This window comes from Felis catus, chromosome D1 (assembly GCF_018350175.1).
Source record: "Felis catus isolate Fca126 chromosome D1, F.catus_Fca126_mat1.0, whole genome shotgun sequence".
In the NCBI taxonomy this organism is placed as follows: domain Eukaryota; kingdom Metazoa; phylum Chordata; class Mammalia; order Carnivora; family Felidae; genus Felis; species Felis catus.
This window is the reverse complement of record NC_058377.1, coordinates 108,131,611-108,145,433: the sequence shown is the minus strand read 5'-3', so window position 1 is coordinate 108,145,433 and position 13,823 is coordinate 108,131,611. Positions and strand designations below refer to the sequence as shown.

The 13,823-nt window shown below is 44.6% G+C and overlaps 1 protein-coding gene across 4 annotated transcripts in view; it reads right to left on the bottom strand.

Moving 5' to 3' along the window:
* Positions 1–13,823, bottom strand: part of CAPN1 (calpain 1) — a 28,303-nt gene that overhangs the window by 8,464 nt on the left and 6,016 nt on the right. For all 4 annotated transcript variants that reach the window (XM_023240050.2, XM_023240047.2, XM_023240048.2 and 1 more), the window contains exons 9-10: positions 13,500–13,574; positions 13,201–13,361 (exon numbers count right to left, since the gene is read on the bottom strand). In XM_023240050.2, coding sequence (XP_023095818.1) covers positions 13,201–13,361; positions 13,500–13,574 — 236 coding nt within the window. The remainder of the gene's footprint in view (positions 1–13,200; positions 13,362–13,499; positions 13,575–13,823) is intronic.

The following is a 13,823-nucleotide window of genomic DNA, read 5'->3' as shown; positions in this document are numbered from 1 at the left end:
GAGCCCGATATGGGGCTTGAACCCACGAACTGTGGGATCATGACCTGAGCTGAAGTCGGATGCTTAACCGACTGAGCCACCCAGGCGCCCCTTTTTTAAATCTTTCAAAAATGTTTATTTAGTTTTGAAGGAGAGAGACACAGAGCGTGAGTGGGGGAGGAGCAGAGAGAGAGGGAGACACAGAATCCAAAGCAGGCTCCAGGTTTCAAGTCGTCAGCACACAGCCCAACGCGGGGCTCGAACTTGCGAGCCAGAACATCATGACCTGAGCTGAAGTTGGACGCTTAACCGACTGAGCCACCCACGCGCCCCCAGTTTCAATTCGTTCTGCCTATGAAGCCAAGGAAACCTTCAGGAGATAATTTATTTTTAAAAGTGTCCTGGGATTCAAAGAGTCATCCCAGGTGACTGATAGAAACACCGGAAGAACCTAACTTCACCCAAGGACTCAAAGAACTCCCACAGATGAACTTCTAGGCCAAAGGAGACAAAAATCTCACAAGGAAAGCAGGCATGAGTAAGTGAGAACCAGCAGCCACAATGGACCAAAACACCAACCCTCTAGAATACACAGATCTGAAAACGAGCCACTAGAACTTCTACACATTAATTTTTTTAATAAAACTAAGTACTTGTTAGAAGGATTAACCACCAGATTGGACACAGCAAAAAAGACAACTCGTGAAATGAGAATGGATTGGCAGGAACTACCCAGAAGCAGAAGGCAATGCAAGGAAATTAGGAGACGGCAAATTTGAGCAATGGTAAGAGACTAGATGATTGAGCGAGGAGTTCCAGCTTACGTTTGATTAGAATTCTAAAAGGAGGGGCGCCTGGGTGGCGCAGTCGGTTAAGCGTCCGACTTCAGCCAGGTCACGATCTCGCGGTCCGTGAGTTCGAGCCCCACGTCAGGCTCTGGGCTGATGGCTCGGAGCCTGGAGCCTGTTTCCGATTCTGTGTCTCCCTCTCTCTCTGCCCCTCCCCCGTTCATGCTCTGTCTCTCTCTGTCCCAAAAATAAATAAATGTTGAAAAAAAAAATTAAAAAAAAAAAAAAAGACCATGGCTAAGAATTTTCTAGAATTGTTGAAATACATCAACCTGCAGGCCCAGGGAGCCCAGTGAATCCACAGCAGAATAAAAAGAAATCCACACCTCAATACATCTTGGTGAAATTACGGAATATCAAAGATGAACAATCTTTTTAAAAAAAAAAAAATTTTTTTTTTTTTACATTTATTTATTTTTGAGAGACAGAGTCAGACAGAACGTGTGCAGGGGAGGGGCAGAGAGAGAAGGAGACACAGAATCCAAAGCAGACTTCAGGCTCTGAGCTGTCAGCACGGAGCCCGACGTGGGGCTCGAACCCAAGAACCGTGAGATCATGACCTGAGCCGAAGTCGGACGCTTAACCGACCGAGCCACCCAGGTGCCCCTCAAAGATGAACAATCTTGGGACGCCTGGGTGGCTTGGTCGGTTAAGCGTCCGACTTCGGCTCAGGTCATGATCTCACGGTCCGTGGGTTCGAGCCCCGCATCGGGCTCTGTGCTGACAGCTCAGAGCCTGGAGCCTGTTTCCGATTCTGTGTCTCCCTCTCTCTCTGCCCCTCCCCTGTTCATGCTCTGTCTCTCTCTGTCTCAAAAATAAATAAACGTTAAAAAAAAAAAAAAAAGATGAACAATCTTAAAACAGAAAAGACAAAGCATCACAGAAGGCGTGGGAGACAGAGTCTCGGCTCACAGAGCAACCAAAGAAGCAGAGTGAAGAGTAACGGTACTTCCAATGGGCTAAAAGGAATGCAATCCAGAATTCTGTGTTCAGAGAATTGTCAAGAACGAGCACGCTGCAGAGGTATTTTCAGAAGAGTGGAGAGAGTTTATAGAAGGAGAAGAGGGGGAAGGAGGTGGAGGGGAAGGAGAAGGAGGAATACGAAGGCTTATGTTTTGGGCAGATGGAAAATGAGCTCAGATAAAAGTTGTGGAAATGGTGAGCAATAAATACTGTTCTTCTATGGGTGAGCCGGTGAGTATGGGCTGTACCAAATAATGGTACGGAGCAAACACCTCGGTCCTCCAAACCCAGAGACGGGAAAACTAGTAGAGAGAAAAGCAAGAGAACTCAATCCAAAATAAGGCATAACAGGAGGGACAAACAGAAAACGCACAGGAAGTCTGCTGAAATAAATACAAAGTCGTCAGCAATCACCGTGAATGTCAATGGACTAAACTTTCCAATCCAAGGGCAAAATGTTTCAAACCGGATGATCAAAAAGCCAGTGGCGTGCTGTTTACAAGAGATAACCACCAAAACACTGAGCTATAGAAAGATTAGACATCAAAGAGTATAACAAAATATACCACAAAAATGCTAGCGGAAAGAACATTGGAACAGCTATAGTGACAGCGACTGAGAGGGACTAGAAAGTTAAAGAATTACACCCGGAGAAGGCAGCCATTAAATAACAACAACAAAACAGGTCTGACTCACTAGGAACTTATAACAAGTCTAAGCTTGATGCAGCTAATATCATAACGCAAAATCTGTAAAGCAAAATAACAGATATAAAGGGAGAAACTAGCAAAAACATCAGCATGGTGTGTGACTTTATCTTCCCTCTTCCAGTAACTGACAGACTGAGCCGACCAAATATTAAGTGTGATCTGACGGACAATTATAAAACATTCCCCTTAACACTCAGAATTGCGTGACACTCGGATCGTTCGAGAGAACAGACTGTAGGGCTGCCGATGCCTCTGTTCGAATCCCAGCTCCGTCACTTATCAGTGCCTCACTTTCTTTACCTGTAAAGCAGGTATCATAATAGTGCCAGCCTCACAGGGTCAGTGTGAAAGTTAAACAAGTTATCATACGTAAAATATTTAGGGGAGTGCTTGGCATATAAGACACACACACAAAAGCGTGAACCAGTCTTCTGAGAACATGTGAACACGCGCTGGGCCGTAGCACCAGCTTCTGTTTATTTCAAAGCTGCGATCTCATAAGACCGTGTTTTCTGACTACAAGGAAATCAAGTTAGAAACCAACAATAAAATGGTAACTAGCAGGTTATAACTGGGACGTTTGGTTATTAATTCACTCTTAATTGTTACAGGTCTATCCAGATTTTTTCTTTTTCTTAAGTTGGTCTTGTTTCTTTCCAGGAATTTGTCCGTTTCACCTAGGTTAGCTCATTGGTTGGCACACAATGGTTCACAGTACTTCCTTATAATCCATTTATTTTTGTTGGTTTGATAATGATGGTCTCTCTTTAAGTCCTGATTTTAGTAATCTGAGTCTTCTTTTTTTCTTGTTTACTTTGGTTAAAGATTTTACAATTTTGCTGAGCTCTTCTAAGGACTGACTGTTGGTCTCGTTGATTTTCTCCATTGTTTCTCCATTTTCTGTTTCATTTATGTGTACTTTAATCTTTATTATTTCCATTCTTCTGTTTGCTTTGGGTTTCGTTTGACCCTTTACTACTTCTTAAGGTAGAAGATCAGGTTGTTGATTTGAGATCTTTCTTTTCTAACATAGGTACGTACTGTTTTAATTACCATTCTGTGTGATTTCTCATATTTTTGCATTTTTTAAATGTTTATTTAGTTTTTGAAAGAGAGAGAGAGAGAGAGAGAGAGAGAGCGCGCGCATGAGCAGGGGAGGGGCAGGGAGAGAGGGAGGCACAGAATCTGAAGCAGGCCCCAGCCTCCAAGCTGTCAGTACAGAGCCCGACGCGGGGCTCAAACCCACAAAGCATGAGCCAAAGTCGGCCACCCAAGCGACTGAGCCACCCAGGCACCCCTGTTTTCTCATTTACATTATCATTTCTTTTTGACAAACTAACTCATTCTATGAAGCCAACACTATCTTGATACCAAAGCCCACCAAATAAAGACATCACGAGAAAATTACAGGACGATATCACTTATAAATATCAACATAAAAATCCTCAACAAAATACTAGCAAATCAAATCCAACAGTATATTAAAAGGACGAGATGCAACAAAATAGGATTTATCCCAGGAATGAAGGATAGTTCAACATAAAGTCAATCAATGTAATAAGCCACATTAATAGAACAAAGGGGAAAAACCTACATGATCATGGGTTTTTTTTAATATATTTTAAAGTTTATTTACTTTGAGAGAGAGAGAGAGAGCACGCACAGGGGTGAGGCAGAGAGAAGGATTAAGAGAATCCCAAGCAGGTTCCTCACTGTCCACACCAAACCCGAAGCAGGGCTTGAACCCACGAATTGTGAGATCATGACCTGAGCCTAAATCAAGAGCTTAACCAACTAAGCCACTCAGGTACCCCATGATCATCTTAATTGATGCAGAAAGGCATTTCACAAAGTCCAACACATATTCATGATAAAAACATTCAGGAAACTAAGAATAAAAGGGAATGTCCTCAATATGACAAAGAGTGTTTACGGAAAAACCAGCTAATATCATACTCAGTGGCGAAAGACTGAAGCTTTCACCCTAAGATCAGGAACAAGATGCTTGCTTACATCGTTGCTACACAACCACTGTATGGGAAGTTCTAGCTAGATGAATTAGTCAAGGAAAAGAAAAAAGGTATTCAAGTTGGAAAGGAAAAAGAAAACTATCTCTAACTGCAAACGACATGATCCTGTAGGTAGAAAAACATAGAGTCCACAAAAAAGTTAGTAGAACTAATAACAAATACAGCAAAGTTGCAGGTTACAAGACCAAGACACAAAAATCAGTTGTTTTTCCATATACCAGCAATGAACACTGAAAAAGTAAATTACGGAAACAATTCCTTTACAATAGTATCCAAAAAAATAAAATATCTAGGTATAAATTTAATAAAGGAGTTGAAAGACTGAACACCGAAAACTGCAAAACGTTGCTGAAAGAAATTAAAGACATGAAAAAATAAAAAGACATCCCATGTTCATGGATCGGAAAACTTAGTAGTATTATGATGTCAACATTACCTGAAGTGATCTGCAGATTCAATGCCATCTTTATTAAAATTCCAGCAGCCTTTTCACAGAGGTGGAAAGCATATCCTCAGATTCATATGGAATTATAAGGGTCCCGGAAGCCAAAAGATTATGAAAAAAACCCAAAAGTTGGAAGACTCGCACTTTCTGATTTCAAACCTTACTGCAAAGCTACAGTAATTACAACAGTGTGGTACTCGCATAAAAATAGACATACAGACTAAAAGAACTGAGAGTCCAAAAATAAACCCAGACATCAATGGCCGACTGATTTTTGACATGGGTGCCAAGACCATTCGATAGGGAAAGAATAGTCTTTTCCACTGATGATACTGAAACAATGAATCTCCACATGCAAAAGAATGAAGTTGGGCACCTATCTCACACCAGTGATCTTTTACATCGCTACTGTGCTTGTCTGGGGGCACCAAAGATCACACCCACGTAAGACAGCAAACTTAGAAAACTGCTGTGTGCATTCTGACTGTTCCACCTACCAGCCAGTCATTCCCCCATCTTCCTCCTTCTTCTGGAGCCTCCCTATTCCTGGAGATACAAAAATCTTGGAACAGAGGCCAATAACCCTACAAAGGCCTCTGAGTGTTCCAATGAAAGAGCGCTGTCTTTCACTTTCAAATCAAAAGCTAGAAATGATGAGGCTTATCAAAAGTCAAGATAAGCAGAAGCCTAGGCTCTCGCATCAAATTGCAAGCTGTGACTGCAGAGGAAAAAAATCTTGGGGGAAACTGAAAACGTTACTCCAGTGAACACCCATGATAAGAAAGTGAGACAGCTTTACTGCTGATACGGAAAAGTTTTAGTGGTCTGGATGAAAGATCACACCAGCCCCAACATTCCCGAAGCAAAAGCCTAATCCAGTGCAAAGCCCTCATTGTCTCCAAGTCCATGAAGGCCGCGTGAGGTGAGGAAGCTGCAGAATGAACGTGTGAAGGTAGCAGAGGCCGGCTCGTGAAGTTTAAGGAAAGAAGCCAGCTCCGTAACATGAAAGTGCAGGGGGAAGCAGCGAGTGCTGTGCAGAAGCTGCTGCAAATTACCAAAAGAGCTCGCTAAGGGAATTAGGGAAGGCGGCTGCCCTAAACAGCAGAGTTTCAATGTAGACGAAGCAGCCTTGTATCAGAAGAAGATGCCGTCCAGAACTTTCATCGCTAGAGAGAACCCAATGCCTGGTTTCAAAGCTTCAAAGGACAGGCTGACTCTCTCTAATCAGGGGCTAGTGTAGCTGGTAACTTTAGGTTGAAGGCGATGCTCATTTACCATTCCAAAAATCCTAGGGCTATTTAGAATTTTGCCAAATCTACTCTGCCTGTGCTCTTTGGGGAACAACAAAGCCTACACAACAGCGCACCTGTTTACAACATGGTTTACTGGGCATTTTAAGACCAATGTTGAGACCCACTGCTTAGAAAAAGATTCCTTTCAAAATATGACCTGCTCACTGACAATGCACCTGGTAACCCAAGAGCTCCGATGGAGACAGAACAAGATTAATGTTGTTTTCATGCTTGTTAACATAGCACCCGCCCTGCATCCCCTGGATCAAGGAGTACTTGCAACTTTCAAGTCTTACCACTTAAGAAATACATCTTGGGGCGCCTGGGTGGCTCAGTTGGTTAAGTGACCGACTTCAGCCCAGGTCATGACCTCGCAGTTTGTGAGTTCGAGCCCCGCGTCAGGCTCTGTGCTGACAGCTCAGAGCCTGGAGCCTACTTCAGATTCTATGTCTCCCCCTCTCTCTACCCCTCCCCTGCTCACGCTCTGTGTCTCTCTGTCTCTCAATAATAAATAAACATTTAAAAAAATTTTTTTAAAGAAAAAAGAAAAAAACAAATACATCTTGTGAGGAAGATAATGATTCCTCCAATGGATCCTGGCAAAATTAATTGAAAACCTTCTGGAAAGGATTCGCCATTCCAGATGCCATTAAGAACGTTTGTGATTTAGGGGCGCCTGGGTGGCTCAGTCAGTTAAGCATCCAACTCTTGGTTTCAGCTCAGATCATGATCTCATGGCTTTGTGGGTTTGAGCTCTGCATCGGCACCCCACCAATAAAGTATTTTTAAATCAAGGATGTATACAATTTTTTTAAGACGTTATAATGCAATTGCACAGTTAATAGAATACAGTATAGCATACACATAATATAGGCACTGGGAAACCAAAATATTCACTTAACTCACTTTATTGTGGTATTTACTTTACTGTGGTGGTCAGGAAATGAACCCACAGTATTTATCTCTGAGGTATGCCTATACAAAAATTAACTTGAAATGGATGAACAATCTAAATATGAGAGCTAACACTGTAACACTCTCAGAAGAAAACACAAGGATAAATCTTCATGGTCTTGGGTTTGACAATAGATTCTCAGATATGACACCAAAACCATGAGCAACAAAAGAAAAAATTGAAAATTGGGCATCATTACCATTAAAAATTTCCATGCTTCAAAGGACATTATCAAGAAAATGAAGACATCCACAGAATGGAAGAAATTATATGCAAATCATCAATCTCAAAGTCATATCCAGAATGTATAAAAAACACGACTCGGTGTGCCTGGTGGCTCAGTCGGTTAAGTGTCCAATTCTTCGTTTCAGCTCAGGTCATGATCTCTAAGTTCGTGGGATGGAACCCCACGTAGACTTCTGCCCTGACAGCACAGAGCCTGCTTGGGATCCTCTCTCTCTCCCTGTCTCTCTGCCCCTACCCCATAATCTCTCTTTCTTGCTCTCTTTTTCTCTCTCAAAATGAATTAAAAAAAAAAAAAAGACAACCCAATCTAAAAATGGGCAAACTACTGGAATAGAAACTCTGAAATATATATGTAAGTGCCCAATAATTACATAAAAAGATATTCTTATCAACATCATTCGTCATTAGGGAAATGCACATCATCAATGAGATACCATTTCATACCCACCAGGATGGCTAAAAACCATGGACAACAGCAAGTGTTGACAAGGATGCGGAGAAGTTGGAACTCACACATTGCTAGCGGGAACGTAAAATGGTGCTGTCACTTTGGAAAACAGTTGGTAGTTCCTCAGAAAGTTAAACATGGGAGTTACCATGGATCCCAACAATTTTTCTCCTACTTAGAGACCCAAGAGAACTTTTGCTCACACAAATACAGGTATATGAATGTTCATAGCATTCCTACTCATAATACCCCAAAACTAGAAACAATCTAAATATCCGTCAACTGATGAAGGAATAAGCAAAATGTGGTATCTCCAAATCGTGGAATATTATTCAGCCTTAAAACTGAAATCAAGTCCTGACACACATTACAAGATGGACAGATTTTGAAAACATCACAATAAAGAAAGAAGCACAAAAGGCTACACGTGTTGTATGATCCCATTTATAAGAAATGTCTAGAAGAGGCAAACTTAGAGATAAAAAAAAATGTAGATTAGTGTTTACCAGGGGTTTAGGGGGAGATTGGAAGACAGGGAGTGACTGCTCATGGATACAGGGTTTCTCTTGGGAGTAGTGAGAATGTTCTGGCATTAGTGATGGTAATTGCACAACACTATCAGTATACCAAAAACCACTGAATTGTATACATTAAAAGTGGGAATTTTATAGCATATTATATCAGTTATTCAAAACATTATCAAAATTGTGTGACTCAAAGATGCACTTGGAAGGGAAATGAATCACCTCAGGTGTTTACAAAGAAAAAAATAATCGAAATTAGTGAAATAAGCCACTAATTTAAGAAGTCATAAAATAAGGTCTAAAAATAAATCTAAAGAAAGCAAAGGAATGAAATAATGAATAGAAAAGCAAAGATCAGTCATATAAAAAGAATACTATAGGGGCACCTGGGTAGCTCAGCCCATTAAGTGTTTGACTCTTGATTTCAGCTCAGGTCCTGATCTCACAGGTTCCTGAGTTCTAGCCGCGCATCAGGCTCTATGCTGACAGGGCAAAGCCTGCTTGGGATTCTCTCTCTCCCTCACTCTCTGCCCCTTCCCCGATCGCAATCACCCCCCACCAAAATAAATAAACATAAAAAAAAGAAAATAATACTATACAAAGATCAACAGTCAAAAGTCATTTCTTTAAGCATAATACCAACAAACCTCTCACAGAATTAATAAAGATGAAAGTGGGGCGCCTGGGTGGCGCAGTCGGTTAAGCGTCCGACTTCAGCCAGGTCACGATCTCGCGGTCCAGGAGTTCGAGCCCCGCGTCGGGCTCTGGGCTGATGGCTCAGAGCCTGGAGCCTGTTTCCGATTCTGTGTCTCCCTCTCTCTCTGCCCCTCCCCCGTTCATGCTGTCTCTCTCTGTCCCAAAAATAAATAAACGTTGAAAAAAAAAATTTAAAAAAAAAATTAAAGATGAAAGAAAGTGCAGGGGCGCCTGGGTGGCTCAGTCGGTTAAGCAACCGACTTCGGCTCAGGTCATGATCTCGCAGTCCGTGAGTTCAAGCCCCCCATCAGACTCTGTGCTGACAGCTCAGAGCCTGGTGCCTGCTTCAGATTCTGTCTCTCCCTCTCTCTCTGTCCCCTACCCTGCTTGCATTCTGTCTCTCTGCCTCTCTCAAAAATAAACGTTAAAAAAATATATTGAAAAAAAAAAGGGAAGTGCAAATAAATAATACTATAAATAAGAGAGGACGTCATTACAGAAGAGGTATCGGAACATATTAATACCTTTATGCTAATAATTTTGAAAACAGAGGCAAAGGATAAATAAACTCCTAGAAAACACAACTTGGTCAAAATAGGCTCAAGAAGAAATAAAGGACCCTGAATAATCCTATAACCACTAAAGATCAGTATCAAAATGTTAATTTTCACGCCAAGAACAGAGCAGGGCTAATAGCTTTAAAGATCAAGTCTACCAAACATTTAAGCAACAAATCATCCCATCTTATGCAACTCTTCCAGAAAATAGAAGAAGAACACTTCCCAGTTCACCTTCTGAGCCAAATATAGTACCCGTACCCAAACTAGACAAGGTCAGTATGAGAAAGGAAAATTACGGGCAAATCTCATTTGTGAACTTGGATGTAAAACTACAGTTGAAAAAACTATGTCATGACCGCGTTGTTGTTTTTTCACTCGGGAATGTAAGGTTGATTTAATATTAGAAAAGTGATTAACGTAATTTACCGTTTTGTTAAATTTTTTTTTTCCAACGTTTTTATTTATTTTTGGGACAGAGAGAGACAGAGCATGAACGGGGGAGGGGCAGAGAGAGAGGGAGACACAGAATCGGGAACAGGCTCCAGGCTCCGAGCCATCAGCCCAGAGCCCGACGCGGGGCTCGAACTCACGGACCGCGAGATCGTGACCTGGCTGAAGTCGGACGCTTAACCGACTGCGCCACCCAGGCACCCCCATAATTTACCGTTTTAAGAGATAAGAAGCATATTATAGTAATAAATACACCTGAAAGCATTTAATGACATTAAACCTCATTAACAGGATAAAGGCATCTACAAAAAAACTAGAACAGAAAAAACTTTAGGGATAAAGTCTGTAGTAAACATCCAGTAGTAAAAAGTTGCCCTTTATGAAAGGGCTAAGGGGTGGGGGTGGGGGTGGGGGTGGGGGGAGGGGGCGCCTGGCTGGCTCAGTAAAATGGGTGGGGAGTGCGCGAGTTATAAGAATTGGAAACCAACAAATTTATCATTATTTGCAATCAGAAAATCAAAAAGGATCTATAGATAAATCAGTAAAATTATAGTTGAACAAGTTTGCTGGATACAAAATACATTTAAAAGGTCAACTGCATGTTACTGTTTATCAGCCACTATTACACGGGAGACGTAATTTTAAAAAGAGATACTGGGGCGCCTAGGTGACTCAGTCTTAAGGTTAAGCATCCAACTTCAGCTCAGGTCATGATCTCACAGCTCATGGGTTCGAGCCCCACGTTGGGCTCTGTGCTGACAGCTCAGAGCCTGGAGCCTGCTTTGGATTCTGTGTCTCCCTCTCGCTCTGCCCCTCACCTGCTTGTGCTCTCTCTCTCTCTCTCTCTCTCAAAAATAAATAAACACTGGGGTGCCTGGGTGGCTCAGCTGGTTAAGTGTCTGACTTCAGTTCATGATCTCACAGTTCGTGGGTTCAAACCCCATGTCAAACTCTGTGCTGACAGGTGGGAGCCTGGAGCCTGCTTCGGATTCTGTGTCTCCCACTTTCTCTGCCTCTCCCCCACTCTCTCTCTCTCTCTAAAAATAAACATTACATTTTTAAATATTATTAATATAATAGCAACAAAATGATACAATATCTAGTAATAAATCTCAAAACCTTTAAATAGAAATTATAAAACGTTACTGAGAGACACTGAAGACCAAAATAAAGAAAGAGATATACCACATTCTTAGATAAGAAGACTCAACACCAGAAAGATGTCCTTTCTCCCCAAATCGATCTATAGATTCAGTGCAATTCAAATTAAAGTCTCAAAAAGGATTCTTTGTACGACCTGGTAGCTGATTCTAAAATTCACACAGGGAAACAAAGGGCGAGAATAGCTAAGAGACTCTTGAAGGCATTCACCCTGCCCAAAAGCTATAAATCTGTAGCAATGAAACCAACGTGCTATCAGCCAGAGGGACAGACCGAGGGATGGAATGGTGAGCCCGGAAACAGAGCCACACATACACGGGAGCTACAGGACACAGCTGTCACTCCAGGACAGCGAGGAAAGGACAGATTTCGCACTAAATGATGCAGGGAACAGTGGTCTTCTAGTAGAGGAAAGCTGAAATTGGATCCCCATGAGGGAGAAGAAGGCCAAAACGGGGTTGTGAGCCATGCTGGGAAAGTGGAGAACGCGGGACGTGAGAACAGAGAGGAGGTGGGTTTGGCAAAGACAAAGGCTCCGGTGTGGCCTTCAAACCAGCAGTGACAGTAGTGTGGTGAGGACGGAAGCTGGACGGGCGTGGGTTACAACGTGAGCTGGGAGTGGGAAAGGAAACGCAGGAGGGTGGCAAGCTGGACATTGTTGCCTCGAAGGGGAGCCCAGAAATGGGTAGGAAAGTGGGGTCAAAAAGAGGATTGCTCTAAGCCAGGAGGTTCTCCATAATGACCCAGGAGCAAGAAGTGAAGGATGAAGGAACCAAAGGCTTCCAGACACATGGGAGAACACGAGCAAGAGCAGGGCTGGGCGTGGTCCCCATGAGCACGGACAGTTCTGCCACTGTCACAGTCGGGAAGGCAGTAATGACAGGCACAGGCTGAGACAGGCGGGGCGAATCCAGGAGGTGCCCTGCGTGAAGACAGCTATCTTCCGGTGAAGTACAAGGCCGAGTCCACAGATGGGAGGAACCACGGAGGCCAGTTTGAGGGCATGGGAACGTTACTCATCAGCAGTGGACTTGTTGGGGACCACGAAAGGTGGTCATCTGGGATTTGTGGCCGTGAATTCACAGGGCAGGTGCAGCCCCGGGTGTGTGATTTTCTCTGCAGCCACACTCGGTGGTCCTGAAGCTGATGAAGGGGGCTCAGTTAGGACTCTGGTTGTGCCGGGGGAGGCGGGGGAGGAGCAGAGGGAGCCACAAGGCAGGAGGCAGAGTGTTTGCAGGGACAAGATTACAACAACGACGCTAACCTGATGAGAAGACAAGACGGGAGACAAAGGACACCACAACAGTGGCTTTAATGGACCAGATAATAAAACGCCGCTGAGGGCTGCAGGATAAGGGAGCTGAACGGGTGAAGGCAGAGGTCAGACCGGAAGGTGTGACTGGGCTCCTGGGTGTCTCAGGGGGTGGCTGAACTAAGGTGGAAGAAAAAAAGGCCACTGCAGGTCAAGACGGGGAAGAATAGAGAGGCCAGGCCGTGGACCAAGTCACCCACATAGATTCAGAAGCCCAGGCAAAGGTGATGGAGGCCCAGGGAGGAAGACAGTGGGCCAGGAGAGAAGGTTCCAGAATGAGGAGTGACAGAAAAGTGGCTGGATGGCAACAGAGGCTTCTCCACTTGTTAACTCCCTGGGCTCAGGCCCTAGGATGGGGAATCCAGCATGGCTCTTCAGAATTTACAAGTACATTCAACATTGTAGGTCTCAAAGCAAATCCCAGAGCTCAGCGCAACCATGCTACCTTACAAACGAGGAAACTGAGGCCCAGCCAGGGGACCTGCGGTGGGCGAGGCCCTCGAGCCGGGAGGCAGCAGGGCCCGACTGCCACCCCGTGCTCCCTGCCCCTGTGCGCCCTGCTGGCCGCGAGGTCAGATCACCTGGGTAGTTCCGGCAGCCCCCCGCGGTGCTCCCCCGCCGCCAGGTGCCCTCGTAGAGCGTGGTGTTCCATTTGCGGATGGACCGGCTCTTGAGCGCGTCGGGCGTCAGGTTGCAGATCTCCAGGCGGGAGAACTCACGCAAGAAGTCTCGGAAGGACATCCTGGGGTCACGGTGCAGGGATGAGCCATGGTCCCCAGCCAGGGCACCCAGGGAGGAGGCACATGCGGAATTTGTGCAGCTTGGGAGCTGGGGCGCCAGGCCCCGAGAGGGACCTGACTAAGGACGGGGGGCCGCTCACCAGAACTCTCCATCCTCCATCTTGATCCGGAGCTGCTCCCGCTCGTAAGGGTCCACGTTGTTCCACTCCGAGGAGCTGGCGGGGAGAAGGGTGCTGCCAGGGGCTGGTGGGAACTGACCCGCCGGCCTCTGTTCCCGGGGCCTGTGCTCTCAGCCCAGGTCAGAAGACCTCCGCATGGTCAAGCCCGAGATCCCATCCCAGGGGTTGTCTTGTCATGGCCAGCTCTGAGGATGCTCACAGGCTGGGTGCGGTGGCCGGTTGGGCCTGAGCTTTGTCGGGACGGGCCCCCAGACCCGGTAACATGGAGATGCCACCCCTCCCCAC